Source organism: Poromitra crassiceps (assembly GCF_964638095.1).
Source record: "Poromitra crassiceps genome assembly, chromosome: 9".
NCBI classification, from domain to species: domain Eukaryota; kingdom Metazoa; phylum Chordata; class Actinopteri; order Beryciformes; family Melamphaidae; genus Poromitra; species Poromitra crassiceps.
In genome coordinates this window covers 25,831,571-25,857,823 of record NC_139630.1, presented here as the reverse complement: position 1 = coordinate 25,857,823, position 26,253 = coordinate 25,831,571, and the positions used below count along the sequence as shown (strand labels likewise).

Below are 26,253 nucleotides of genomic sequence, written 5' to 3'. Positions count from 1 at the left end.
TGGTCAGTGTGACACACACACAGGGAGAGAGAGTCTCACGCTGAGCATGTCAGTGGTCAGTGTGACACACACACACAGGGAGAGAGAGTGTCACACTGAGCATATCAGTGGTCAGTGTGACACACACACAGGGAGAGAGAGAGTCACACTGAGCATGTCAGTGGTCAGTGTGACACACACATACAGGGAGAGAGAGTGTCACACTGAGCATGTCAGTGGTCAGTGTGACACACACACAGGGAGAGAGAGTCTCACGCTGAGCATGTCAGTGGTCAGTGTGACACACACACACAGGGAGAGAGAGTGTCACACTGAGCATATCAGTGGTCAGTGTGTGACACACACACACACAGGGAGAGAGAGAGTCACACTGAGCATGTCAGTGGTCAGTGTGACACACACACAGGGAGAGAGTCACACTGAGCATGTCAGTGGTCAGTGTAACACACACACAGGGAGAGAGAGAGTCACACTGAGCATGTCAGTGGTCAGTGTGACACACACACAGGGAGAGAGAGAGTCACACTGAGCATGTCAGTGGTCAGTGTGACACACACACACAGGGAGAGAGTCACACTGAGCATGTCAGTGGTCAGTGTGACACACACACAGGGAGAGAGTGTGTCACACTGAGCATGTCAGTGGTCAGTGTGACACACACACAGGGAGAGAGAGTCACACTGAGCATGTCGGTGGTCAGTGTGACACACACACAGGGAGAGAGTGTGTCACACTGAGCATGTCAGTGGTCAGTGTAACACACACACAGGGAGAGAGAGTCACACTGAGCATGTCGGTGGTCAGTGTGACACACACACACAGGGAGAGAGTCACACTGAGCATGTCAGTGGTCAGTGTGACACACACACACAGGGAGAAAGAGTGTCACACTGAGCATGTCAGTGGTCAGTGTGACACACACAGGGAGAGAGAGTGTCACACTGAGCGTGTCAGTGGTCAGTGTGACACACACACACAGGGAGAGAGAGTGTCACACTGAGCATGTCAGTGGTCAGTGTGACACACACATACAGGGAGAGAGAGTGTCACACTGAGCATGTCAGTGGTCAGTGTGACACACACACAGGGAGAGAGAGTCTCACGCTGAGCATGTCAGTGGTCAGTGTGACACACACACACAGGGAGAGAGAGTGTCACACTGAGCATGTCAGTGGTCAGTGTGACACACACACAGGGAGAGAGTCACACTGAGCATGTCAGTGGTCAGTGTGACACACACAGGGAGAGAGAGTGTCACACTGAGCATGTCAGTGGTCAGTGTGACACACACAGGGAGAGAGAGTGTCACACTGAGCATGTCAGTGGTCAGTGTGACACACACACACAGGGAGAGAGAGTGTCACACTGAGCATGTCAGTGGTCAGTGTGACACACACACACAGGGAGAGAGAGTGTCACACTGAGCATGTCAGTGGTCAGTGTAACACACACACAGGGAGAGAGAGTCACACTGAGCATGTCAGTGGTCAGTGTGACACACACACAGGGAGAGAGAGTGTCACGCTGAGCATGTCAGTGGTCAGTGTGACACACACAGGGAGAGAGAGTGTCACACTGAGCATGTCAGGGGTCAGTGTGACACACACACACAGGGAGAGAGAGTGTTACACTGAGCATGTCAGTGGTCAGTGTGACACACACACAGGGAGAGAGAGTGTCACACTGAGCATGTCAGTGGTCAGTGTGACACACACACACAGGGAGAGAGAGTGTCACACTGAGCATGTCAGTGGTCAGTGTGACACACACACAGGGAGAGAGAGTGTTACACTGAGCATGTCAGTGGTCAGTGTGACACACACACAGGGAGAGAGAGTGTCACACTGAGCATGTCAGTGGTCAGTGTGACACACACACACAGGGAGAGAGAGTGTCACACTGAGCATGTCAGTGGTCAGTGTGACACACACACAGGGAGAGAGAGTGTTCGCCTGGAAAGAGAGGCGGAGAGGAGGGGCGAGATAGGCAGAGAGGGAGGAAGAGAGCGAGAGAGTGTGTTTCCATGATGGTGCGGCGAAAGACAATGCCGGTGTAGCATAACCGGTGATGGCCGGTGTGTGTGTGTGTGTGTGTGTGTGTGTGTGTGTGTGCGTGTGTGTGTGTGTGTGTGCGTGTGCGTGTGTGTGCGTGTGCTGCCAAAGCCAATAGGCAGGCAGCTGTAATTGCCTGCCTGATCTGGGCTGGGGAGAGGCCAGGCGTAATGATGGCAACTCAGTGAGCACGCCTCACCTGCACTCACTAATGGCTGCTCACTGGGCCTCGTGCCGGGCCTGTCAGTTCACCATCTCACTGTTTGGACCCAAGCAAGGAAGCGTTCAGACAAGTGGAGGAGAATAATACGCTGTGGAAGGAAATGTGTCAGCTCCTCCTGACACATGGCTGGCTCAGTGCAGAGACAGTGTGTGAATAGCAATCAGGACGAGTACCAGTATGAAATGAGCGGCCATCTTTCATTGTCTTTGCGGTTATCATTTTCGCTGCTCTTGTGCGCGTGTTCTCACAGCATCGCCAGGCCTTATAATGGAACCGCCAAGCCTGCATTATGATGACCCCAGTGGGTTTACACACCATAAGAGGCGTAATTAATAGATATATATGTGTGAATGTTGGATTAGCTGGTGAGCCGCCATAGATGCGGCCTATTGCCCTATTTCACATTATCACCCGAAGCAGCCATTTTGTGTCTAAAATGCAGGAAGTAACACGATATAAAAAATTAGACGGCTTTATATCAGTGCATGCCGTCAAATTCTTTAGATCGTGTTGCTTCCTGCATTTTAGACACAAAATGGCCGCTTTGGGTGTAATGTGAATGAGGCGTAATCACTTTTTATGACCCATAATACAATCGTGAATATAAATATTTGCAATATAGAATTATTGTGGTTTTTAAAAGGCCTTTCTTTTTATTTTGCTCACCTGCACAATGTTTATTCCCCCCCCGCCCCTATGTTCTTTGTGCTGTATTTGGAAGGCTTTTGTTCAAATAGATCGTGTCTAAACTCCACAGAGATGGAGGGTTTTGTGCGGCATGGTATGCCTGACAAACTTTCTCATATTTTATTCAATTTTGACACTTATGCTTAGTCCTTCATGGATATTCATTCCCTCTTTGCATAACCTGGGGGTCAACAAATCGCTTAGCGAGTTTTACCACGGGACTTTGTATGAGTTAGCATTTTCGAGTTTTTCGAGTGAGTATGCGATTTAGGGGCGCCCCCTCCGAGGGAGGGAGGGAGGGAGGGAGGGCTGCATCTCAAAACACGTCCTTGTGTCAGGGCCGTAGCTAGCTATGAGGACGGGGAGGTCCGGACCTCCCCTAATATTTCAGCCTGCCAAAAAAAAAAAAAAAAAAAAAAAAAAAAATTATTTATTTTTTTGCAGGCCAGGCCAGGCCACTCACTGAACAGCAGGCCAGGCGCCGCCTACTGGTTTACTAGTGGTTTTATTACTTTATTCAGGTTTAAAGTGGGTGCATCTCATTGTAAAATTGGACTTGGCCCAAATTGGGCTTCAAACGGCCCAAATCAGGCTTCAAACGGCCCAAATCTGGCTTTAAACGACCCAAATAGGGCTTCAAACGGCCCAAATCTGGCTTCAAACGGCCCAAATTGGGCTTCAAACGGCCCAAATTGAGCTTCAAACGCTGAATAATGACATCACAACAGTATAATCCTAATGTTGATTTAAAATGATATATTACTCTAAATATGGCTTAAAAAGGGGGGAAAAAAACCTCAATTTTTTTTCGGCGGCTTCCGCCTCCCCTTGCTGGACCTCCCCTATTTCGGAACCCTGGCTACGGCCCTGAAGAGAACAACCGGATTTCATCCATGATTCACATTCAATTTCACATAGCTGGAGCCTTCTGAGTGGGCTGCTACCTCTTTTCACATAGCTGGAGCCTTCTGAGTGGGCTGCTACCTCTTTTCACATAGCTGGAGCCTTCTGAGTGGGCTGCTACCTCTTTTCACATAGCTGGAGCCTTCTGAGTGGGCTGCTACCTCTTTTCACATAGCTGGAGCCTTCTGAGTGGGCTGCTACCTCTTTTCACATAGCTGGAGCCTTCTGAGTGGGCTGCTACCTCTTTTCACATAGCTGGAGCCTTTCTGAGTGGGCTGCTACCTCTTTTCACATAGCTGGAGCCTTCTGAGTGGGCTGCTACCTCTTTTCACATAGCTGGAGCCTTTCTGAGTGGGCTGCTACCTCTTTTCACATAGCTGGAGCCTTTCTGAGTGGGCTGCTACCTCTTTTCACATAGCTGGAGCCTTTCTGAGTGGGCTGCTACCTCTTTTCACATAGCTGGAGCCTTCTGAGTGGGCTGCTACCTCTTTTCACATAGCTGGAGCCTTTCTGAGTGGGCTGCTACCTCTTTTCACATAGCTGGAGCCTTCTGAGTGGGCTGCTACCTCTTTTCACATAGCTGGAGCCTTTCTGAGTGGGCTGCTACCTCTTTTCACATAGCTGGAGCCTTCTGAGTGGGCTGCTACCTCTTTTCACATAGCTGGAGCCTTCTGAGTGGGCTGCTACCTCTTTTCACATAGCTGGAGCCTTTCTGAGTGGGCTGCTACCTCTTTTCACATAGCTGGAGCCTTCTGAGGGGGCTGCTACCTCTTTTCACATAGCTGGAGCCTTTCTGAGTGGGCTGCTACCTCTTTTCACATAGCTGGAGCCTTTCTGAGTGGGCTGCTACCTCTTTTCACATAGCTGGAGCCTTCTGAGTGGGCTGCTACCTCTCGGGCTCACTTTGACGAGGAAAGAAAGAACTGACAGTCACAGCGTGCAGTTGAGAGTTGAGCGATAGTTAGCCTATCTGAAGCAAACATCAAATAGACAGAATCCAGGTCAGAAGAAATATGGCTGGACTCTGTCTCTTTTTTTGGGGGGGAGGAGATTGCTAGCGATTTCATCATTGTGAAAAGCGTCCTCCTCAGCGCCGTGGCTTTTCAGTTCATTCCAGTTGAAACGTTGTTTGGGCCGAATGACTGAGTCAATGACTGAGTCAATGACTGAGTCAATGACTGAGACTGAGACGATTTTCACTTGTCCACTGGCTGTGAACTGTTTTGGGGAGCGCTGCTACCAAACAGGCTGGGGCTCTGTTGTTAGCTTGGACCTACACTGGTAATACATGAACACACACGCACACACACGCGTGCACACACACACACACACACACACACACACACACACACACACACACACACACACACACACACACACACACACACAAACAGCACTCTAGGAGCCTGTGTATTTTTGCCAGGTTTGCTAATTAAACAAATTTACTTGGCCAGCATCCATGATGAGAGGAAGCAGCCTGCTACATTTCCTGCTTTCCAAGGCAAGGCGACTTTATATGTATAGCACATAGAGAGGCTATTTAAAGTGCTTTATTTGTATAGCACATAGAGAGGCTATTTAAAGTGCTTTACTTTATCAAATGTAGGAAGAGAAAAGAGCAGAGTGTTACAAGGTAAATATAAGATGCACAAGGTCACAGTGCAAAATTATGAACATATTTTTTTTACTTTGTGAGCGATTCATATGCAGCATAGACAGATTATGCGCTATTTGTGAGTGAATTCTGAACATGTGCTTTTACCGATTTATCCTTCTGGTGATTCCCCCCTAATTAAATTGCAGCTGTGATAGTTAGAAATTTGGTTCGAACTTGAACCGGTCTGAGTCACAGAATGTTGTCTCTGGGTCCATCTCACCTCAGTTCAGGCCCGCTGGCGTACAGTACACGGTACATCAGAACACAAAGGGCCCTTCCTTACAGGAGTGGTGCCAAGGTGATTGGGGCACTAATTGTGAATGAACTCTGTAAGTGTGTTTTATACCGATTCGCTTATTCAATTCCCTCTTTTTCCTAAAACTACTTTGGACCAAATTGGCCAATCTAAGTCGCAGAATAGTTTCTCTTGGTTACCTTACCTCCATTCCATCCTCTCTCTCTCTCTCTCTCTCTCTCTCTCTTAAGTCTCTCTCACTCACTCACTCACTCACTCACACACACACACACACACACACACACACACACACACACACACACACACACACACACACACACGCTCAAGGAAACCTGTAAATGTAAAATGTGTCCAGTAATTCAGCACTTCCTCTATTATTTATTGCTCATTGTAAGCCAGCCTCTGACTGAACCTTCTGTTAAATCATGTCAAAATATTTATAGGGCTATATTTTGCTCTGTGGCCTGCGATAATGCTATATCACTTTCAGGAGGGTTTTGTACTAAAATGCTCAATTACAGGACATGAAAGTGTGGATTAGACTGAGGAGGAGCAGCAGCGTGAGGAAGAGGAGCAGCGTGAGGAAGAGGAGGGTAGAGACGGCTACAGATGTAGAGGATGTGGAGAGGATGAAGATGCTAATGATAATAGAGGTCATGATGATGATGATGATGATGATGATGATGATGGTAATTATGACCGTTGGAATGATAATGGAGGTGATAATCATGACAGCGTGATGAGAGGGGAGGGGGGGGGGGGGTGCTTTGCCTCCATTGACTTTGTATTGTGTGAAGGTGCCCCTGTGTGTCATTTCTGTCTGCTAGCAAACGCAAAATAAAAAACGCCTAAAAGCTGCTGTGTGCTGGGATGCACTAGCAACAAGGTAAAGAACCCTGAACTAAGCTTTTATAAGCTGCTGAACAGAAAAAGCGATCCTTTAAGAAGGCAAAAGTGGAGCCCGAACAGAGACTAAGCTTGATTCTCAATGCTTAGTCTCAGATTCTGTGAGCTCCTTTTATATCGACCCGGCTTCTCCATACATGTAGCATCTTTAAAAGAAACAGTACTTGCCTTAAATCCAGGTATTGAAAACATGCACTGAGGCAGGTTTGTGTGGATTTTGCCCCCTGGTGGGTGGGGCACGCGTTGCGCTCTGTCTCTATGGTGGGGAGGTTGTGGCGGTGGTGACTGCGATGGTGATGGTGACAGTATTGATTAGAAGAAATGGTATGATAGTGAAGGTGATGGTATTCTCGACCAAGAAGGGGAATACAGTACCAAGTGCTCTCATTTTGATTCTTCAAAAGTTCTACATTTTCTAGTTTTTTAGGCAGAAGTAGGATTTGAGAGGGGAAAAAACTCCAGTGGATTTCATCCCATTGATCATCCTCTAATTAATTAATTAATGAAAGTCATGCACAGTATTTGCTTGCCAGCTTTTCATTGCATCGCTCATTGTTTGCCATCGCTTGATTACATTTAACTCCGCCACTGCTGACCACCATGATGGTTTTACCTACATGCTCAAACAGTCCAATCCAAGCCGCTAGCCATTGTCGCTGCAAATATCCGCATGCTCCTCCCATACAAGCTGTGTATGCGGGCCTGCTGCAGCCTCAGCTTCATCGCCATGGCGACTTGGATGCTCATCCGCTTCCCGCCCCCATCCCTCTCCCCATACGCCACCCTCCCCTCCGCTCGACCACTTCCTCTTACCCCGCCCGCCGACTTTCTAGAGCCCCATATCAGTCCCTCCTCTGTTTTTCTCTTTCTTAGTTCCCCCCAACCTGACAGTCCCCCGGGGCAAGTCCCCCCTGGTGGTGCGCGAGGGCGACACGGTGGAGCTGGAGTGCCTTGTTTCAGGGAAGCCCAAGCCCATCATCCTGTGGTCGCGCGCCGACAAGGAGGCGCCCATGCCGGACGGCGGCATGCAGATGGAGAGCTACGACGGCGTGCTGCGCATCGTCAACGTCACCCGGGAGATGACGGGCTCCTACCGCTGTCAGACCAGCCAGTTCAACGGCTTCAACGTCAAGCCGCGCGAAGCCCTGGTGGAGCTGATCGTACAGTGTGAGTAGGCGGAGTGGGGGGGTGGATTTATGTGTGTAATGTATCTATGCCCCCTAGTGTCTTAACTGTGTGCGTGCGCGCGTGTGCGTGCGCATGCATCTAGCAGCGCTGTTCCATAACAAGCAGCGGTGTTATATTGTACGCATCTGTGTCGGGTATGTTCGAACACGATTGTACCCGCTTTTGTCTCTGCCATGGCGTTTCCTTTTGTACCCCATGTAATTAATCTTTATGTGTACTATAGTCCGGTGTGACCAAAACTGAACATTCCCCCCTGTTTCTCTCCATCCACACCCATCCAATTTTCTCCTGAAGGTTTTTAAAATGAGTCCAATCCCCAGTCGGCTCTGTAGGACGCAGAGGAGAGCCACTCCCCCCTCTTATAGGAGAGGAAGCAGCTGCTGAGGGTGAACTAAGCCAAACATTAACAAAGGCACAACGCTCTACACTGGCATCTCCACTTGTTAGTGTGTGTGCGTGTGTGTGTGCGTGTGCGTGTGTGTGTGCGTGTGCGTGTGCGTGTGTGTGCGTGTGCGTGCGTGTGCGTGTGTGTGTGTGTGTGTGCACGTGCGTGTGTTTTGCGTGTGCGGCCTGTGTGCGTCAGAGAAGGACTCAACGCTTTTACCATATCCCGGGGCCTTAGACCCCCCGCCACTCCCTCTCATTGAGAAAATCCCCTTCCCTCCTTAAGACGTGACATCCCAGAGATGGCTTAACGGCTAATTAGCGAGCGGCTAATTTATTCCCGCTAGTATTCATTTTGTATTCATTTATGTAGATTTGAACGGAATATTTAAAATGAACGACGGGGGGAACTCAAAAGCGGTGTCACTCATTCGAGGGCCGGGGATGTTTCTCCGCGGAGAGAGAGAGAATGGGAGACGGGAAGTGCGGAAATGAAAGCGATCCGCGTTACGGTTGCTGCTGGCTCAACGCAATTCCCATTCTCTGGCAAGTGATTATAGGAAATGGGAAATTTGATTCTCGTAGCCGTGAACTGAGATGGGGGCTATTGTACACTTGAAAGTTTTCACGGCTCAAGCACCATTGTTTCTCCACATGGCCTACTTACTTGGTTAGCTAAGCCATAGAGTCTTCCATCTAAACTCCCCTATTTTCTCCCTAATCCAGAAGGAACCTGTGCAGTGGCACACCACTCGAATATTTAAAGACTTTGGCGTTAACGTCCTCTACAGTGCCTGTCATTGTTAGTGTGTCATTATGAATCTCATCATTGCAAGAGGACTTACTCTATGCCAAACATGTGCTGTACTGTATAGCCATAATATGACTGCCGAAAAATATCCTATATTACGGCAAAGCCAATAAAGTGTGAGCCATAACAAAGAATAATTGCAGCAACTCGACCGAGGGTTTCGATCGGAGATGAACTTGACGCACAACTCAACGCTACCCGAGCTTTGATTAGAGAGGAAGTAGGGTGGCCGCCGTTCTCGCCGACAAGGGATGGCGCATCATACCCCCCCCCCTCTCTCTCTATTCCTTCTCGCGGCATTATACTCTTTGCTAGGGCCATCACGTTTTGAGCTAAGCGGTTAGCGACGGCACTGTGATCAGAGAATTAATTGAAGTTTTGATGTGCTTTGAAGAGGAGCGTGTTGAATTTTGGCGGAATTGATTGTGATTATGCCGCGATGACAGCCCATATCAAAGGTTAGCGGCTTCGCCACGCACCGCCGCCCGGCACCAAAGAGTAAACAAAGGGTTTAGTGTGTGTGTGCGAGGTGCCCTTGGTTAATTAGCCACGCTGGGTGGATCCTCGCTCGCGTGCGAGGAGCGTGCGGCGGGATAATTGTTGCAAAATGAAAAGAAGCAGAATGGCGTTAATAGCCTCTTTTCTACAGCTCGAAACCCAAGATCAAAAACTCACTTTTGTTTCCCCCAATAGCTATTAGCATGGCCGTCAAATGATCTCTGCTGGCGACAAGGGAGAAACATGCATGTTGCTTCTTTGGAGGAAATAAGTGTGTCCCGGTTGACTGTGTAATGAGGCCCAGGGTAATAGGAACTCTTATAGTATAGTATAGTATAGTATAGTATAGTATAGTATAGTATAGTATAGTATAGTATAGTATAGTATAGCAGGCCCGGCGTTAGGGGGGGGCCTGACCGGGCCGGGACCCGCCTTTCCCCAAACTGGCCCCCCCATTATTATTATTATTTTTTTTTTTTTGGGCTAAAAACGTTTTTCCGTTTTTCTGTTTTAAAGTTTAAAACGGAATCTGGCTGTCATTAGGCATTGATTAATTGAATGCTATTGCTAACTGTTACTTTGAACATCCATTTGCAATAATTCTGGCTGGATATTAACTATTGTAAATTTGTCACAATGAATGCAATTTGTGCACAATGTGTAAATACATTTAATATTAATTGTTTAGGCTAGGGATGTTCATCAATTATCGAAAATCGATAATCGATCGTTAAGGATTGGAATCGATCCTGTGGCATTTGGATCGATTTTTTAATTATTAAATTTTTTTTTTTTTTGGACTAGGTTTGGGTGGAATTCGTTACTCCTCGCCCCACTCCATTGCACAGCCGACTAACGTGAGGTGGAGCTTCATATAGTCTCTAGTTTTCTGGCTGGGCACGGGCCTTTGTGCCAACAAAACTGTTTTAAACATGGGAAATTCACACCGGCATGCGCCGGGGACAGCAGTGTTGGAGAGGAGACACATTGAAATAAAGAGTTCATTGAGGAGAACACGTTGTCTTTCGTATTTTCTGCCATAGGCATTCATTTTGTAAAAAAAAATAAAAAATAAAAAAATAAAAAAAATTGAAAATATTGAAAATTTTCTAAGTATTAATAAAATCGATGATCGATAATTGATCGTTAATTTTCACCGATTATCGATTTTGGAAAATTTTCAAAATGAACATCCCTAGTTTAGGCCTAATTAGTCACAACACATTAGAGATGTGTGTAGTTCTTCATAGATTTAGCCTCTTCATTTTGCTCTCAAATGCACCAGGTTGACGGATTTTACTTTAAAATATACAAAATCTTCTTCCGGGGGGGAATCCCCCCGGACCCCCCTTAGGTAGCTTGGCCCCCCCAAGCTAGGGGCAGGCCCCCTCTGTAACTTGGGTCTGGAGCCGGGCCTGTAGTATAGTATAGTATAGTATAGTATAGTATAGTATAGTATAGTAGTATAGTAGTATAGTAGTATTGATAATGTCAGTGTGATGAGCTGTGACATATTCACGGCACGCTACATCCTCATGTTAAACATTACCCCATCCTCCACATTTTTTCTTCTTCTGATTTTCCCCCATTTTCTCCCCGATTATACTTGGCCAATTTGATCCCCATGCTGCCCCTATTGGCTGGCCCGGTCGCTGCTCCACCCTCTGCCGATCTGGGGAGAGCCGGAGACTAGCACCATGCTTCCTCCGACACATGCGCCAGTTGCCAGCCACTTCTTTTCACCTGACAGCTGGGAGCTTCACCGGCAGGATGTGGGAGGATCGCTCGCTCACGCTATTCCCACCAGTTCCCTTCCGCCCCGACCAGGCGCCCCCGGCCGAGCAGAGGAGGCGCTAGTGCAGCGAACAGGACACAGAGACACTGCGGAGCGCGTCATCATTCAGAAACCACGCCCAAGGGGGTACGGTGGTGCAGTGGTAAGCGCTGTCGCCTCACAGCTCGAAGGTCCTGGGTTTGTTTCTCACCTGGGACGCTGTGAACGCTGAAGGAATGCGTGCCCGTCCGCATGTCCTCGAGTGCCCACCGCCCAGGTGGAGTCGTCAAAAGGGCCTTTCTGTGTGGAGTTTGCATGTTCTCCCCGTGCCTCCCGGGGGTTTCCTTCATATAGGAACCCCCTTCACCAAAACATGCAATATCCTGGTTGCTAATGTGGTTCCTCCTCTGGTCGTTAAGGGTGCCTGTTCAGAGGGAGGGGAACCGGTTGGAATAGCGTGAACCTCCCACGTGCTATGTCCTACCGGTGAAGCTTCCTCTGTCAGGTAAAAGAAGCGGCTGGCTAACTGCCCATGTCTCGGAGGAAGCATGGAGCCAGTTTCGGCTCTCCCCAGATCGGCAGAGGGTGGAGCAGCAACCAGGATAAATAAAAGTAAATTAGCACTAAGGGGGATAAAAATGGGGGGGGAAATCGGGAGAAAAAAAGAAGAAAAAAAGAAACCACGCCCAAAACGGGGGAAAACACAAACTCCTGTCCAATCCTGGCGTTCTATGTCGCGTGTCGGGTCTTGCACAAAAGGATCGTATATACAGAAGATGAACACTCCAACTTACTTCATTGACAGCAACATCCACATTTTTCTTCTCGCCAATTCTCAATGGCTTCCTTGTTTTCCTCGGGAGTACAAAAAAACTTTAACTGGCGATATTTTTACATTTGTTGTCTGCGCAGCTCCACCACACAACAGCTTTTAGCTATGTTTAATTCAAGGAAAATGACGCTGGTGTGTGGAAATGAACGGAGCTTTTCCTCCGTCATGGGCGTGGCCTATTTCATGCAGTGTCTCTATACCCCTAATCCGGCTTCCCACCCTCAGGCACAGCCAGTCGTGCCTGTGTGGACGCCCGACCAAGCCGGAGGTAACACGTGGATATGAACCTGCAACCCTTGTGTTGGCAGGCAGGGAATCAACCGCTACACTACCCGGACGCCCGGCATCCTCCACATTTTAACACCTCTGGTTTTCCAGTGTCTATTGCAAACAGTATGCCCAATAAGGGCTGTGTATATCGTAAAAAAAAAGATGATACCACTACCCTTAAAGTGATACCGATACCAATAGACTACTTCATTCTATACATTTTATTTACATTTTTATTTGTGGCATCTTCGCACTCTGAGCTGCCAACGCCGTCAAATACACTGCGCTCGCCTTCACCACCACAGAGCGTATGGGTTGTACTGTACTGTAGCTGCTGCGGTAGTGGGCCAATCACACATCGCATTAAATCGAAGAACGCTTGCGGTGATTGGCTGCGAGCAAAAAACCATCCAAATATAATTATTTTTTTGTCTAGATCTGTGTACAAAAAGGATCAAATGCAGGTAGCGTTTGACCGGATACGTTTCGATACTATTTGGTACTGGGCTACTTCTGTCCATATCTCACAGGTAGGGAGTATCGATGCCAGCTCTACCTGATATGACCCTCCTTTTAGAGGAGGGGGGAGAATGGATGGTGTTTCTTTTCCCTCTCAGCAGAGAGCAATTGACTTGCACAAGCAGCAATAGGTCACTGTGTGAAGCAGGGGGACCACTGCTATTCTAGGCATTATTTGTCTGAGTGCAGCACAATTAAGAGTGTGTGTGTGTGTGTGTGTGTGTGTGTGTGTGTGTGTGTGTGTGTGTGTGTGTGTGTGTGTGTGTGTGTGTGTGTGTGTGTGTGTGTGTGTGGGAAGGGGGGTAATGGGGGCAAATAAGATCACCAGCAAGTACTAATTCAGTGCCTGTCCAGAAGCTTTTTAGCAAGCCTTTAAAATCAATCGGCATTAAGGAAAATAGCTTTTTTTCCCCTGCTTTTGCATAAAGCATAGCGCAAACTTATCGAGAAATCCAATACAAAATAAAAGCAAGACGGAGGACTTTACCAGGATCTTACCCATAAAATAGGACTTTTGGATTGTGTGTTCTGCTCCTCACGGAGGACGTAAAAAATAAAATGTCTCGATGATAAACGAGTCTTCCTCACAAATAAAAAACGATGAACTCTTAACTGTTTCATGAATTCAAAAGGAGCAATGTAACGTGTAAAATAGTTGGGCACCATGAAACACAAACATTGATGATAAATTGTTTCACTCTTTATAGAATCAACAACTGTCCCGTTCTCCAGTATGAAATGACTATAAATACAGACGGCCTGCAGCTGAACGTACACTGGATAGTGAAACTCCAAAGCCCAGGGTATTAGGTACATTCATTACATGCTTCCAAACTGGCCCAGTTAAATCCAAAATAATACAGCAATAGCAGAAAAACACCCCTTTAAGTTTGAAGTCTATTTTCATGTTTAGCAAAAAGTCCTAAAACTAGGGCAGCCATTCCCCCCACCTGTGGGCCGCCAAGGTAATGCAAGTGGGCCGCCAAATCATTTGCAAAACATTGCTTTGTGATTTAAAAAAAAATCGTATTCTTATTATGTATTATGAGAATGCATTTATCCATTGTTGAATGCTGCCGTTATTGAATTTGTAAATTAATTGTTAATTAGCCTAAAAGGTTGGGAACCGCTGAACTAGGCTGTTATAAAAGGCATAATTCTCAGCCCAGACGAGGTGCAACAACTTTTTTTTTTTTTATTCCCCCCCCCCCCATTTTCTTCCCAATTGTACTTGGCCAATTTCCCCCTGCTGCCCCGGTCGCTGCTCCACCCTCTGCCCGATCTGTCGAGAGCCCTGGACTAGCACCATGCTTCCTCCGACACATGCGCAGTTGCCAGCCGCTTCTTTTCACCTGACAGTGGGGAGCTTCACCGGCAGGACGTAGCACGTGGGAGGATCACGCTATTCCCACCACTTCCCTTCCGCCCCGACCGACCAGAGGAGGCGCTAGTGCACCCAATCCGGCTTGCCACCCGCAGACACCAGCCAAACGTGCCTGTATGGACGCCCGACCAACCCGGAGGTAACACGGGGGGTGCGAACCCGTAACCCCCGTGTTGGTAAGCAGGGAATCTACCGCTACGCTACCCGGATGCCCCAGGTGCAACAACTTTTAAATGACCCTCTCTCAGAGCGGAGGTCATTCTCACATGCATCTTCGGACCAGAATTCACTCCCTTGGCATCCAGCCAGGAGAGGTCATCTCCCATCATGCACTGCTGCTGTTTTCCCCTGTCTCCATGACGATGGGTATGGGCCACTTGCATCGAGTGACTGCTGTTAGTGACACTCAGATGGAGATTACAGGGCTCAAGAGACTGTGAATACAGGCCCTCAGGAGAAAGACACATGCCACCAAACCTTTTATCACATAGATTTATCATGACATGTGGTTGCATCATAGCATGACTAGGATCTAGGATGACATATTGGAGGGCGCAGTGAAGGACATGGATTCAAATCAGATCTTTTCGTTTCTTCCTTTCACCTTGAGTTTATTCGGAGTATGTGGCTATTTTGTTAATATACCGTAAATTCCGGACTATAAGCCGCACCTTTTTCCCGTTTTTTGGCCTTTTTTGGCCCCTGCGGCTTATATAACGGTGCGGCTTATCTATGGATTTTTTCCAAAAAAAAAAAAAAATCTCTCTTTTTTAGCACTCTTTCTAACTATAAATCCACTTCTGTTTTAATTTCCTCTCTTGCCCTCTTTTCACCACACTGTATGACACTGTGTGCACTGTAAAAAACAACACAGGTGGTGTTGTGTTATGTTGTTTTGTTTTGTTGAAATGTTAATAAATGGGAGCTTCCTCAAACAGCCATCTCTTTCAAGATTCAAGATTTCAAGATTTCGAGATTTTTTATTGTCACTCCATGGTACAAGTATCACGTGTGAAATTCTTGTGCTGTGGACTCCGTTTACGACATAGTACAAATAGGCAACAAGCAATGAGCAATAGGCAATAAGAAATAGGCATCAATAAGCAATACTAAGCAGCAATAGGCAATGCGGCAGAATAGCGATAAGACAAGTCAGTGGCATATTCATTGCACATAGGTGCACGTCATGTGCATACGTTAGACGTGTTCGGACATTTTACTTCGACGTATTTGACATACAGTGCAAGTAGCATGTACCTTATTAAACATACAATTAAACATTAGGCATTGTGCATACGTTAGACGTGTTCAGACATTTTAAATTCGACGTAATTGACATACAGGTGCAAATAGCATGTACCTTGTTAGACATACAATTAAACATTAGGCATACATAATGGTAGCAGCTGCAGTACGGTACGGTACGACTACTACACTATTTGTGTATGTTAAGGAGTCTCGTGGCCTGCGGGAAGAAACTGTTCCTCAAGCGATTTGTGCGTGCTTTTGGAACCCTGTATCTCCTCCCTGAGGGTAGCAGGGAGAACAGGCTGTTGTGGGGATGGTTTGTGTCTTTGATGATCTTCAGGGACCTCCTGAGGCACCGCTGGTTATACAGTTCGTGCAGTTCTGGCAACTCGTCTCCTGTTACGTGCTGGGCCGCGCGCCTCACCCTCCGTAGCGCCCTGCGGTCCATGGTGGTACAGTTCCCGTACCAGGCGGTGAAGCAGCCAGTCAGCAGGCTTTCAATGGTGCCTCTGTAGAAGTCCCTGAGGATTTCTTTCCTTAGCCCAAACTTCTTCAGGCGCCTGAGTCCGTGTATTCGCTGTTGGGCCTTTTTGACAACAGTGGCGGTGTGGCCGGCCCAGGTCAGGTCCTGGTGGATGTTGACTCCCAGGTACTTGAAGCTGTCCACCCTTTCCACCACTGTGCCGTTGATGGTGATTGGGGGGTGTGTGCCCCCCCCTCTCCTGTAGTCCACAATGATCTCCTTGGTCTTGGAGACGTTCAGAGAGAGGTGGTTGTCCTGGCACCATTGTTCCAGGACCCTCACCTCCTCTCTGTAGGCCGTCTCGTCGCCCCCCGAGATCAGCCCCACGACTGCTGTGTCGTCTGCAAACTTCACGATGGTGTTTGAAGTTTGAGTCGCCACGCAGTCGTGGGTGTAGAGGTCGTACCAGAAGGGGCTGGAGACGCACCCCTGGGGTGCTCCTATGCTGATGGTCAGCGGGGAGGAGGTGAGGTTGCCCACCCTCACCACCTGGCGGCGGTCTGTCAGGAAATCCAGGATCCAGTCGCACATCGCTGTGTTTAGTCCCAGGTCCCTGAGTTTGCTTACCAGCCTGGAGGGTACTATGGTGTTGAATGCTGAGCTGTAGTCCACGAACAGCATTCTCACATAGGTGTCCTTCCCCTCCAGGTGGGACAGGGCGGTGTGGAGCACGTGTGCCACTGCATCCGCTGTGCTCCTGTTGGGGCGGTATGCAAACTGCAGCGGGTCGTGGTCCGGGGGGAGTGTGGGACGGATCTTTGATATGACCAGCTTTTCAAGGCACTTGCTGGCTATTGGTGTGAGGGCTATAGGGCGCCAGTCATTGAGGCTGGTCACTTTTTGCTGTTTGGGGATGGGGATGATTGTTGCTGCCTTGAAGCAGGAGGGAACTCGTCGGAGGGAGAGGGACTGGTTGAAGATGTCTGTGTACACGGCTGCCAGCTGGTGGGCGCAGGCCTTGAGGACCCGCCCGGGGATGCCGTCCGGGCCGGCCGCCTTGCGTGGGTTGATACGCAGGAACGACCGGCGCACCTCCTCCTCAGTGATGGTGAGAGGGCGGTCTGGGTCTGTGGGGGGGGGGAGGTGGGGGGGGTTGGTGGTTAGGTGGGGATGGGAGGGGGTGCTGAGGGGTGGGGGGGAGGGGGGAAGAGGGGAGGTGGGGGGGAGAGGAGGGGTGGTGGGGGGGCGGAGGGGGGGAGTGGTGGTGGTGGGGGGGGGGGGGAGAGGAGGGTGGTGGGGGGAGAGAGGTGGCAGGGGGGGGAGGAGAGGAGGTGGCAGGGGGGGGAGAAGAGGAGGGGAGGGTGGTGTGGGGAGAGAGGTGGCAGGGGGGGGAGGAGAAGAGGTGGCAGGGGGGGGAGGAGAGGAGGGGGGAGGGTTGGGAGGAGAGGAGGAGGGAGGGGGGGGGTGGTGGGGGGGGTGATGGGGGGGAGGAGAGGAGGAGAGGGGTGGGAGAGGAGGAGAGGGGTGGGAGAGGGGGGGGGGAGGAGGGGAGGCGCTCTGGCAGAGGGGTCGAACCTGGCGTAGAACGCGTTGAGTTCGTCTGGCAGGGTGGGTGACTCGTTGTTGTTTTGCTGTTTTGCCCCTTTAAAGTCAGTGGCAGCGTGGAGTCCTCTCCACAGGTGTTTGGGGTTGTTTGAGTCCAGTTTTGCTTCCAGCTGCCTGCCATATTCTCTCCGTGCTCTTTTTAAAGTGCTTCGGAGGGCATATCTTGTCTGTTTGTATTCCTCTGGTGTTCCGGAGTTGAAGGCGGTGGTCCTGGCGTGGAGGGCTGCCCGGACGTCACTATTGATCCAGGGCTTCTGGTTTGGCATTATTTTGATTATTTTTTGGGGGATTATGTCCTCTGTGCATTTTTTAATGAAGCCTGTTACTGTGTCTGCATACTCGTCCAGGTCTCCTGCAGCCTTGAACTCTTCCCATGCTGTTTGGTCGAAGCAGTCTCTCAGAATGTCCTCTGATTGGTCTGACCAGCAGTGGGTGGTTCGGAAGGCCGGGGGGTGTCGCTTGAGCTGTTGTTGATACCTGGGAACGAGCAGGATGGAGGCGTGGTCCGATCTGCCAAAGGGGGGGCGGGGGGTCGCCTTGTAGCAGTGTTTAATGTTCGTGTAACACTGGTCTAGTGTGCGTTCTCCCCTTGTGTGGAAGTTGATGTGCTGATGGAGTGAAAGCATGCGCTTCCTCAGGTTGACTCTGTTGAAGTCGCCTGCCAGTATCATTCCCGACAATCCCCTCTGTGCATGAACCCTTACATATGGTAATTAAACATTAAAACACAATTAAAAAAAAAAAAAAAAAAATACCATTAAAACACCCGCGGCTTATAGTCCGGTGCGGCTTATATATGTAAAAAATAGTCAACTTTGCAGGTGCGGCTTATACACCGGTGCGGCTTATAGTCCGGAATTTACGGTATATATATATTTTAACAAAGCGCCTAGTTCTTCACTTCATAGGCCACTTTCATCTGATTTTTCAACATAAAATGAAGAGCGATATTAGGGATTTGGTATTGATTAATTAATCATTCTGTCTTCATAGTTTATTAATAGCTTGGCATCGCAGCCCAAATCCAGATCGAATAAGAACACAAACGATCAGGAACTGTGCTCTAAATGCCCGTTTATGCTCCATTTTCACACGGCAATAAATGCGTCCGTTTCAAACGGTGTAACCACCGTCACTGCCCACATACCTCCATGCGTCTTTCACATTGGCATCATGTTAAGCAATACATCCACTAGTGGGCAGTAGAGAGTCAAATGTGTGAGTGTGTGTGTGCCTGGTACTGCTCCGTAAGCTTTCAGAATTACGCTTAAAATGAACGCAGAGTACGGACCGAAGGCTTCGTCCGTATGCGTATCCGTATATAATGTTGAGCATAATTGGGCCTTAGGTGAAATATTTCAGTGGTTAAGTTGCCTTGACAAATCCTGAGTGTAAATAAGGGCATAATGTCCGCCATGCATGTATGTTGTATGTATGATTCTGCTGATACCTGATGCCTACATAGACCTTTGCTGATGTTCCTCAGCTTGATACTCAGTGCTGATACATGATGCCTACATAGACCTTTGCTAATGTTCCTCAGCTTGATACTCAGTGCTGATACCTGATGCCTCCATAGACCTTTGCTAATGTTCCTCAGCTTGATACTCAGTGCTGATACCTGATGCCTCCATAGACCTTTGCTAATGTTCCTCAGCTTGATACTCAGTGCTGATACCTGATACCTGATGCCTACATAGACCTTTGCTGATGTTCCTCAGCTTGACACTCAGTGCTGATACCTGATGCCTCCATAGACCTTTGCTAATGTTCCTCAGCTTGATACTCAGTGCTGATACCTGATGCCTCCATAGACCTTTGCTGATGTTCCTCAGCTTGATACTCAGTGTTGATACATGATGCCTACATAGATCTTTGCTGATGTTCCTCAGCTTGATACTCAGTGCTGATACCTGATGCCTCCATAGACCTTTGCTAATGTTCCTCAGCTTGATACTCAGTGCTGATACCTGATGCCTCCATATACCTTTGCTGATGTTCCTCAGCTTGATACTCAGTGCTGATACCTGATGCCTCCATAGACCTTTGCTGATGTTCCTCAGCTTGATACGCTTTTATTAACCCATTCCAGCCCTACTTTGTTGTTTTTCCTCATATGCCTTTCTGCATGGCCCCTCCCTCCCTCTCTCTCTCTCTTGGCCTCTCTCTTGTTTGTAAGTACAAGCCAATCCCTCTCGATGCCTCTCTTCCCCGCCTGCACATCCAGCTCCCGGCTTGAGTGAGCCATCCTCCCCTCTGGTGGCGAGCCATGTGCCACCCGCCTCTGGTGGCGAGCCATGTGCAAAGCGGCGTAACTTGATCAAGGGGAGCGAGGCGCAGTCCCTCTGAAGCAAAGAGCATTAGCAAGGCGTGAAGGAACGACTTTGGCAAGGCAACAGCTTTGATATGTAAAAACCTGCATCTGTTGGCTGGCAGAGGCGACGCCGGGAGGAGAGAGGTAGAGGGAACCGCCTTTGTAATAGTCACTCTAATGGAATTGCAAAGGCCAAATCCCCAGCTGTGAAACCCTAATGTTCTTAGTCAAACCGACTTGGCGTGGGTCCGCCGGCTCGAGAGAGGCGAGCGGAGAGGGAAATGGAGAGAAATCGAAGGAAGACGGAGAGACGAGTGGAGCGGTCTCTCCTCCTGGCCTAGATGCCTCGAGCGGCCGTCTGTCGGCACGATGCGCGTTACGAAGTCGTACCTCAGCCCAGATGCACGGGCCGTCTTTTTATACGTCCCACCTTCTGTTCCTCTTCACATCCTCCATGACACCTGCCATGATGCAATACGCGTGTGTGATGTGATTGTCCCCCCCCCCGTCCCCCCAGAGCCGGGCCCTCGCTATCACCCATACATCAACAAGACACACCGGGATAAAGAGCCGTTGTCTGGACGGAAATAATGAGGAGAATTACACGATTATTGTTTTTAATTAATTTTTCCTTCCTGCATCAAGGAAGCCTGCATTGCCGGCCCCCGGGGCCCACTCCAACGTGAATCATATTAGAGCGATTCGCATTAGCCTAGCGCCGGCAAATTAATCTTCTACATTACAGCTCAAACACACACACACACCACATGTGGGGGAAGCCATTTTAATAACCGTTTTTTCATAGAACAATATTGAATTGATCCGCCACGTCAAAACTGCACCAGGAAAGGTCAGCGAATGTGTGCGGTTGTAAACAGTAGCCCCGGCGCGCGCGAGAGAGGGGCCCGGCTGGATGGAATAATTCACACAGCGGTCAATGAGCGAGCTAAAGCTATTAGCGGATCGCCCCGGCCCGCTCCCCTCCGCTGCAGCAATTGATTATCATTAATTGTATATTTTAAATTCATAAATTATCCCGAAAAGATTAATAACAATATGCTAATATGGAAGGTGCTGAAGTTCATTGTTTGTTTGCGGCGGGTTGTGGCGGGAGAGAAGGAGGGCGCGTTGATGTGGCGCAGCATTCCCCCTACATTATTCAACACAGAGACTCGTTATAAGTCAGTTGAATCAGGCTTATCATTTCATATTCTCTATATATCTGTTTGACTACCTAATGCATGTTATTTCCACTATCAAGACTCCATGTTGAAGCGTGGTATGCGACAAAGGTTCTTCTCCCACAAGAATGTGTTTGCTTTCCGTTCAAAAACAAGGCGTACATTGTACGTGACGTGCAGCTGCTGGAACCCGTTGAAGCGCAAAAACGTATCACAGACCAGCGCTGAAAGGGGGCGCTGGTTCCAAGCGGCCAAATCTCTGCCTCATCGAGGAGGTGTGGAGCCCCAGTGTCATACCTGCTGTCCACTGAGACATCAGGAAAAACACCCTGAGGAAGAGAGGGAGAGCAAGAACCATGAGACAGAATGAAAGGCTCACCCATGTTGGCATTTCAGAACATTTCATCAGGCAAACAGAAGGAATGGACACACACACACACACACACACACACACAACACACACACACACACACACACACACACACACACACACACACACACACACACATCGCCCCCCAATGGGCCTGTTTTGTATGTCCTTCTCTTGATGCACTCATCCAAACCATAAGAAAGAAAAACCAAAGCCATTTCTTAAACCAGTCTAGAAATGCAAGTGCACGCACACAATCACCCCCCTAGTACACTCGAGTCTTTGCTCTGTCCTCCTCCCTGTAGATGGCGGTGTGTGTGCTGACCACGGGGGGGGAGGGAGGGCTTCCTCTGTGCTCCTGAATGTTGTTCTTCTCCACATTACTGTCAAAGTATCCACCGGTGACTGATGATGGATTACATCTCAGCCCTCCGTGCTCCTCAACCTGTGACTTACAGGAACCCGCCGCCCTCAGCGTCCTCGCTGATACGCTAAGCATACAGCGGCGTGCTGTGGGAGCATCACTCAGGAGCCTCGCCGGGCCGGCTCTTCTGCACTCGGTGGCATGGGGGGATTGAGACGTGCCCTTGTGTTTAAAGGCTGTTTGAGCTACAAGAGGAGATGCTTTTTCCTCCATCTGCTGCAGACCCTTCCTCTGTCTTCATTTGGTCCTTCTCTGTGAATGGAAATGCACTACTGCAATTTGGGCTAATGCCACTCAGGGAGGCTGTAGTCAGAGCTGGCCTGTGAGAGAGAGTCAGAGACAAGCCACTTGGGGCTTTGGGTAAAAGCCCAGGCGAGGCTCATTTTGAGGAGGAGCCGATTGCGGTTTCATTTAGCGGAAATGAAAGGCACTTTCCTCTCCACCCTGTGAACAGCATCAGAACAGTATGACGTGTAGATGCTGTGAACAGCATCAGACCCCAGATGCTCCACAAGGTGGAGATGGCGAGGTTTTGAGCTGCCACCAGGTCGGCCAGTCGGTCCGTTGGTCAGTCCAGAAAACGCCATAGGAGGCTGACATTTGGCATGGGGGTGAAGTAAGTGTGTGTGTGTGTGTGTGTGTGTGTGTGTGTGTGTGTGTGTGTGTGTGTGTGTGTGTGTGTGTGTGTGTAATTGTGTGTTTGTGTTTATGCCAATTGGCTACAAGGGGGCTGTGGGGGTGCAGGGTGGCAGAGTAGGGCGGTACTGCCCTTGCCATCCTGCATTTGGGAAAGTGGTGGTGGGGGGTGTATGTGAGGTGGTGGGGGGTGTATGTGAGGTGAGGTGGTGGGGGGTGTATGTGAGGTGGTGGGGGTGTATGTGAGGTGGTGGGGGGTTTATGTGAGGTGGTGGGGGGTTTATGTGAGGTGGTGGGGGGTTTATGTGAGGTGGTGGGGGGTGTATGTGAGGTGGTGGGGGGTTTATGTGAGGTGGTGGGGGGTGTATGTGAGGTGGTGGGGGGTTTATGTGAGGTGGTGGGGGGTTTATGTGAGGTGGTGGGGGGTTTATGTGAGGTGGTGGGGGGTGTATGTGAGGTGGTGGGGGGTGTATGTGAGGTGGTGGGGGTGTATGTGAGGTGGTGGGGGGTTTATGTGAGGTGGTGGGGGTGTATGTGAGGTGGTGGGGGGTGTATGTGAGGCGGTGGGGGGTGTATGTTAGGTGGTGGGGGGTGTATGTGAGGCGGTGGGGGGTGTATGTGAGGTGGTGGGGGGTGTATGTTAGGTGGTGGGGGGTGTATGTGAGGTGGTGGGGGGTGTATGTGAGGTGGTGGGGGGGTGTATGTGAGGCGGTGGAGGGTCTATGTGAGGCGGTGGGGGGTGTATGTTAGGTGGTGGGGGGTGTATGTGAGGTGGTGGGGGGTGTATGTGAGGTGGTGGGGGGTGTATGTGAGGCGGTGGGGGGTGTATGTGAGGTGGTGGGGGTGTATGTGAGGCGGTGGGGGGTGTATGTGAGGTGGTGGGGGTGTATGTGAGGTGGTGGGGGGTGTATGTGAGGTGGTGGGGGGTGTATGTGAGGTGGTGGGGGGTGTATGTGAGGTGAGGTGGTGGGGGGTGTATGTGAGGTGAGGTGGTGGGGGGTGTATGTGAGGTGGTGGGGGGTGTATGTGAGGTGGTGGGGGGTGTATGTGAGGTGGTGGGGGGGTGTATGTGAGGCGGTGGGGGGTGTATGTGAGGTGGTGGGGGGGTGTATGTGAGGTGGTGGGGGGTGTATGTGAGGTGGTGGGGGGGTGTATGTGAGGCGGTGGGGGATGTATGTGAGGTGGTGGGGGGGTGTATGTGAGGCGGTGGGGGGTGTATGTGAGGTGAGGTGGTGGGGGGTGTATGTGAGGTGAGGTGGTGGGGGGTGTATGTGAGGTGAGGTGGTGGGGGGGTGTATGTGAGGCGGTGGGGGGTGTATGTGAGGTGGTGGGGGGTGTATGTGAGGTGGTGGGGGGGTGTATGTGAGGCGGTGGGGGGTGTATGTGAGGCGGTGGGGGGTGTATGTGAGGTGGTGGGGGGTGTATGTGAGGTGGTGGGGGGGTGTATGTGAGGCGGTGGGGGGTGTATGTGAGGCGGTGGGGGGTGTATGTGAGGTGGTGGGGGGTGTATGTGAGGTGGTGGGGGGGTGTATGTGAGGCGGTGGGGTGTGTATGTGAGGTGGTGGGGGGTGTATGTGAGGTGGTGGTGGGGGGTGTATGTGACATGGTGGGGGGTGTATGTGACATGGTGGGGGGTGTATGTGAGGTGGTGGGGGGTGTATGTGACATGGTGGGGGGTGTATGTGAGGTGGTGGTGGGGGTGTATGTGAGGTGGTGGGGGGTGTATGTGACATGGTGGGGGGTGTATGTGAGAATGCATGAATAATGTGGATGCATAATGTGGTCAAAGCTATTGTGAATTCACGCTTGTTTAAACTTCAGAGCAAAAACCTCTTGGGACGTTTGTGTTGTTGTCCTCTTCTTTATCATCCAGTCTAAGGTTACTTGTTATTTTCCTCGTTATTATGTCAGCCAATCGTTATCTAATCTAACGCTGTTTCATTAATCATAGAAGCTGGTCAATAAAAATCCAGATGTGTGTGTGTTGTGTGACAATTGGCCTGGAGGGCAAGCAAGTAAAATCCCATTTGCATTTGTTGTGCAATATAATTTCTCATATCATATGTGCAGCCTACGACTCCCTGTTCGCCTCTGTGGCCTGGAGCACCTGTCCTGCTCCACAGCTCAACGCAAAGCCGTTGAAGAATAATGGATGACATCTAACAGGATTAGAGAAATATGCATTTGTATACCATTACAAACATGCTAACTGTATCCTTCTAATTACTGTAAAAACACAGTGATCAAGCACTCTTAGGGCCCTATCTTCGTACGGCGCTACCGTTTGCGCTGCGTTTGCGCGCGCCTCTTATTCCTATCTTCCCAGCGTCTAAGCTATCGTCTGCCTCCACCGTCCAGTTTTGCGCTGTGATGACACAGGTGTAGGCGTGGCCCAGGCGTGTCGGTGGGCCTCTAGCCTATCATGTGTCTCGCGCAAGTGTCATTTAGCGCTGTGGGGAAGATACTGTCGGTATGTGCCGAGCGCAAAGAGAGGTTTGGGCGTTGCCCGTTCCAAAATAGGCGTTCCAAAAAGAAAAAAGCGCAGACAGCATTCTCCGTGCAGTACAGGAAATCCTTGCTTGGATCCATTTACGCACGGCATGGATGTCACTCTCCTTGCGCATGCACACACTCTTCTCTCCTCGGAATGCCACGTTGAGTTTCAACTATAGCCTGCATTGCAGAAAAAACACACCTTGATTTAAAAATGAGAATTTGTTTGTCATGGTTTTATTAGGCTACATAATTCCCGACCATACAGGTCGGTGGTGTAACATTAGATTACTTTAGGTAGGAGAGGGTAGGAGAAAATAGCCACACCTCCACAATGCTTTTGGGCATAAGCACTCCTATACGGAGATGTGAGATGTGCGCCGAGATGAGTCCACAATTAGGGCTTTGCGCGGCGCTATTCCAGCGCAAACCGAGCGCTAACGCAAAATGACCACCGTCGCGAAGATAGAGCCCTTAGTGTTGCAGTTCTCGAGACCGGTCTTGGTGTCAAAATCACATTTTGATCGTCTCGGACTCGCCTGACTCAGGATTTTATTTCAAGGCCAGTGGAGAATAACTGCAGTGGCATCATTACCTGCAGTGTGTAACCACTAGTGTGACCACTACTTCAACCTACTGCAGTGGCATCATTACCTGCAGTGTGTAACCACTAGTGTGACCACTACTTCAACCTACTGCAGTGGCATCATTACCTGCAGTGTGTAACCACTAGTGTAACCACTACTTCAACCTATTGCAGTGGCATCATTACCTGCAGTGTGTAACCACTACTTCAACCTACTGCAGTGGCATCATTACCTGCAGTGTGTAACCACTAGTGTGACCACTACTTCAACCTATTGCAGTGGCATCATTACCTGCAGTGTGTAACCACTAGTGTAACCACTACTTCAACCTATTGCAGTGGCATCATTACCTGCAGTGTGTAACCACTACTTCAACCTACTGCAGTGGCATCATTACCTGCAGTGTGTAACCACTAGTGTAACCACTACTTCAACCTATTGCAGTGGCATCATTACCTGCAGTGTGTAACCACTACTTCAACCTACTGCAGTGGCATCATTACCTGCAGTGTGTAACCACTAGTGTGACCACTACTTCAACCTATTGCAGTGGCATCATTACCTGCAGTGTGTAACCACTAGTGTGACC

The 26,253-nt window shown here is 49.6% G+C and overlaps 1 protein-coding gene across 1 annotated transcript in view; it reads left to right on the top strand.

Moving 5' to 3' along the window:
• Window positions 1–26,253, top strand: part of LOC310782225 (MAM domain-containing glycosylphosphatidylinositol anchor protein 2) — a gene marked incomplete at both ends in the record, with an annotated part of 178,161 nt that overhangs the window by 75,950 nt on the left and 75,958 nt on the right. Inside the window, one exon of the mRNA XM_083642908.1 lies at window positions 7,557–7,850. Coding sequence (XP_083499034.1) covers window positions 7,557–7,850 — 294 coding nt within the window. The remainder of the gene's footprint in view (window positions 1–7,556; window positions 7,851–26,253) is intronic.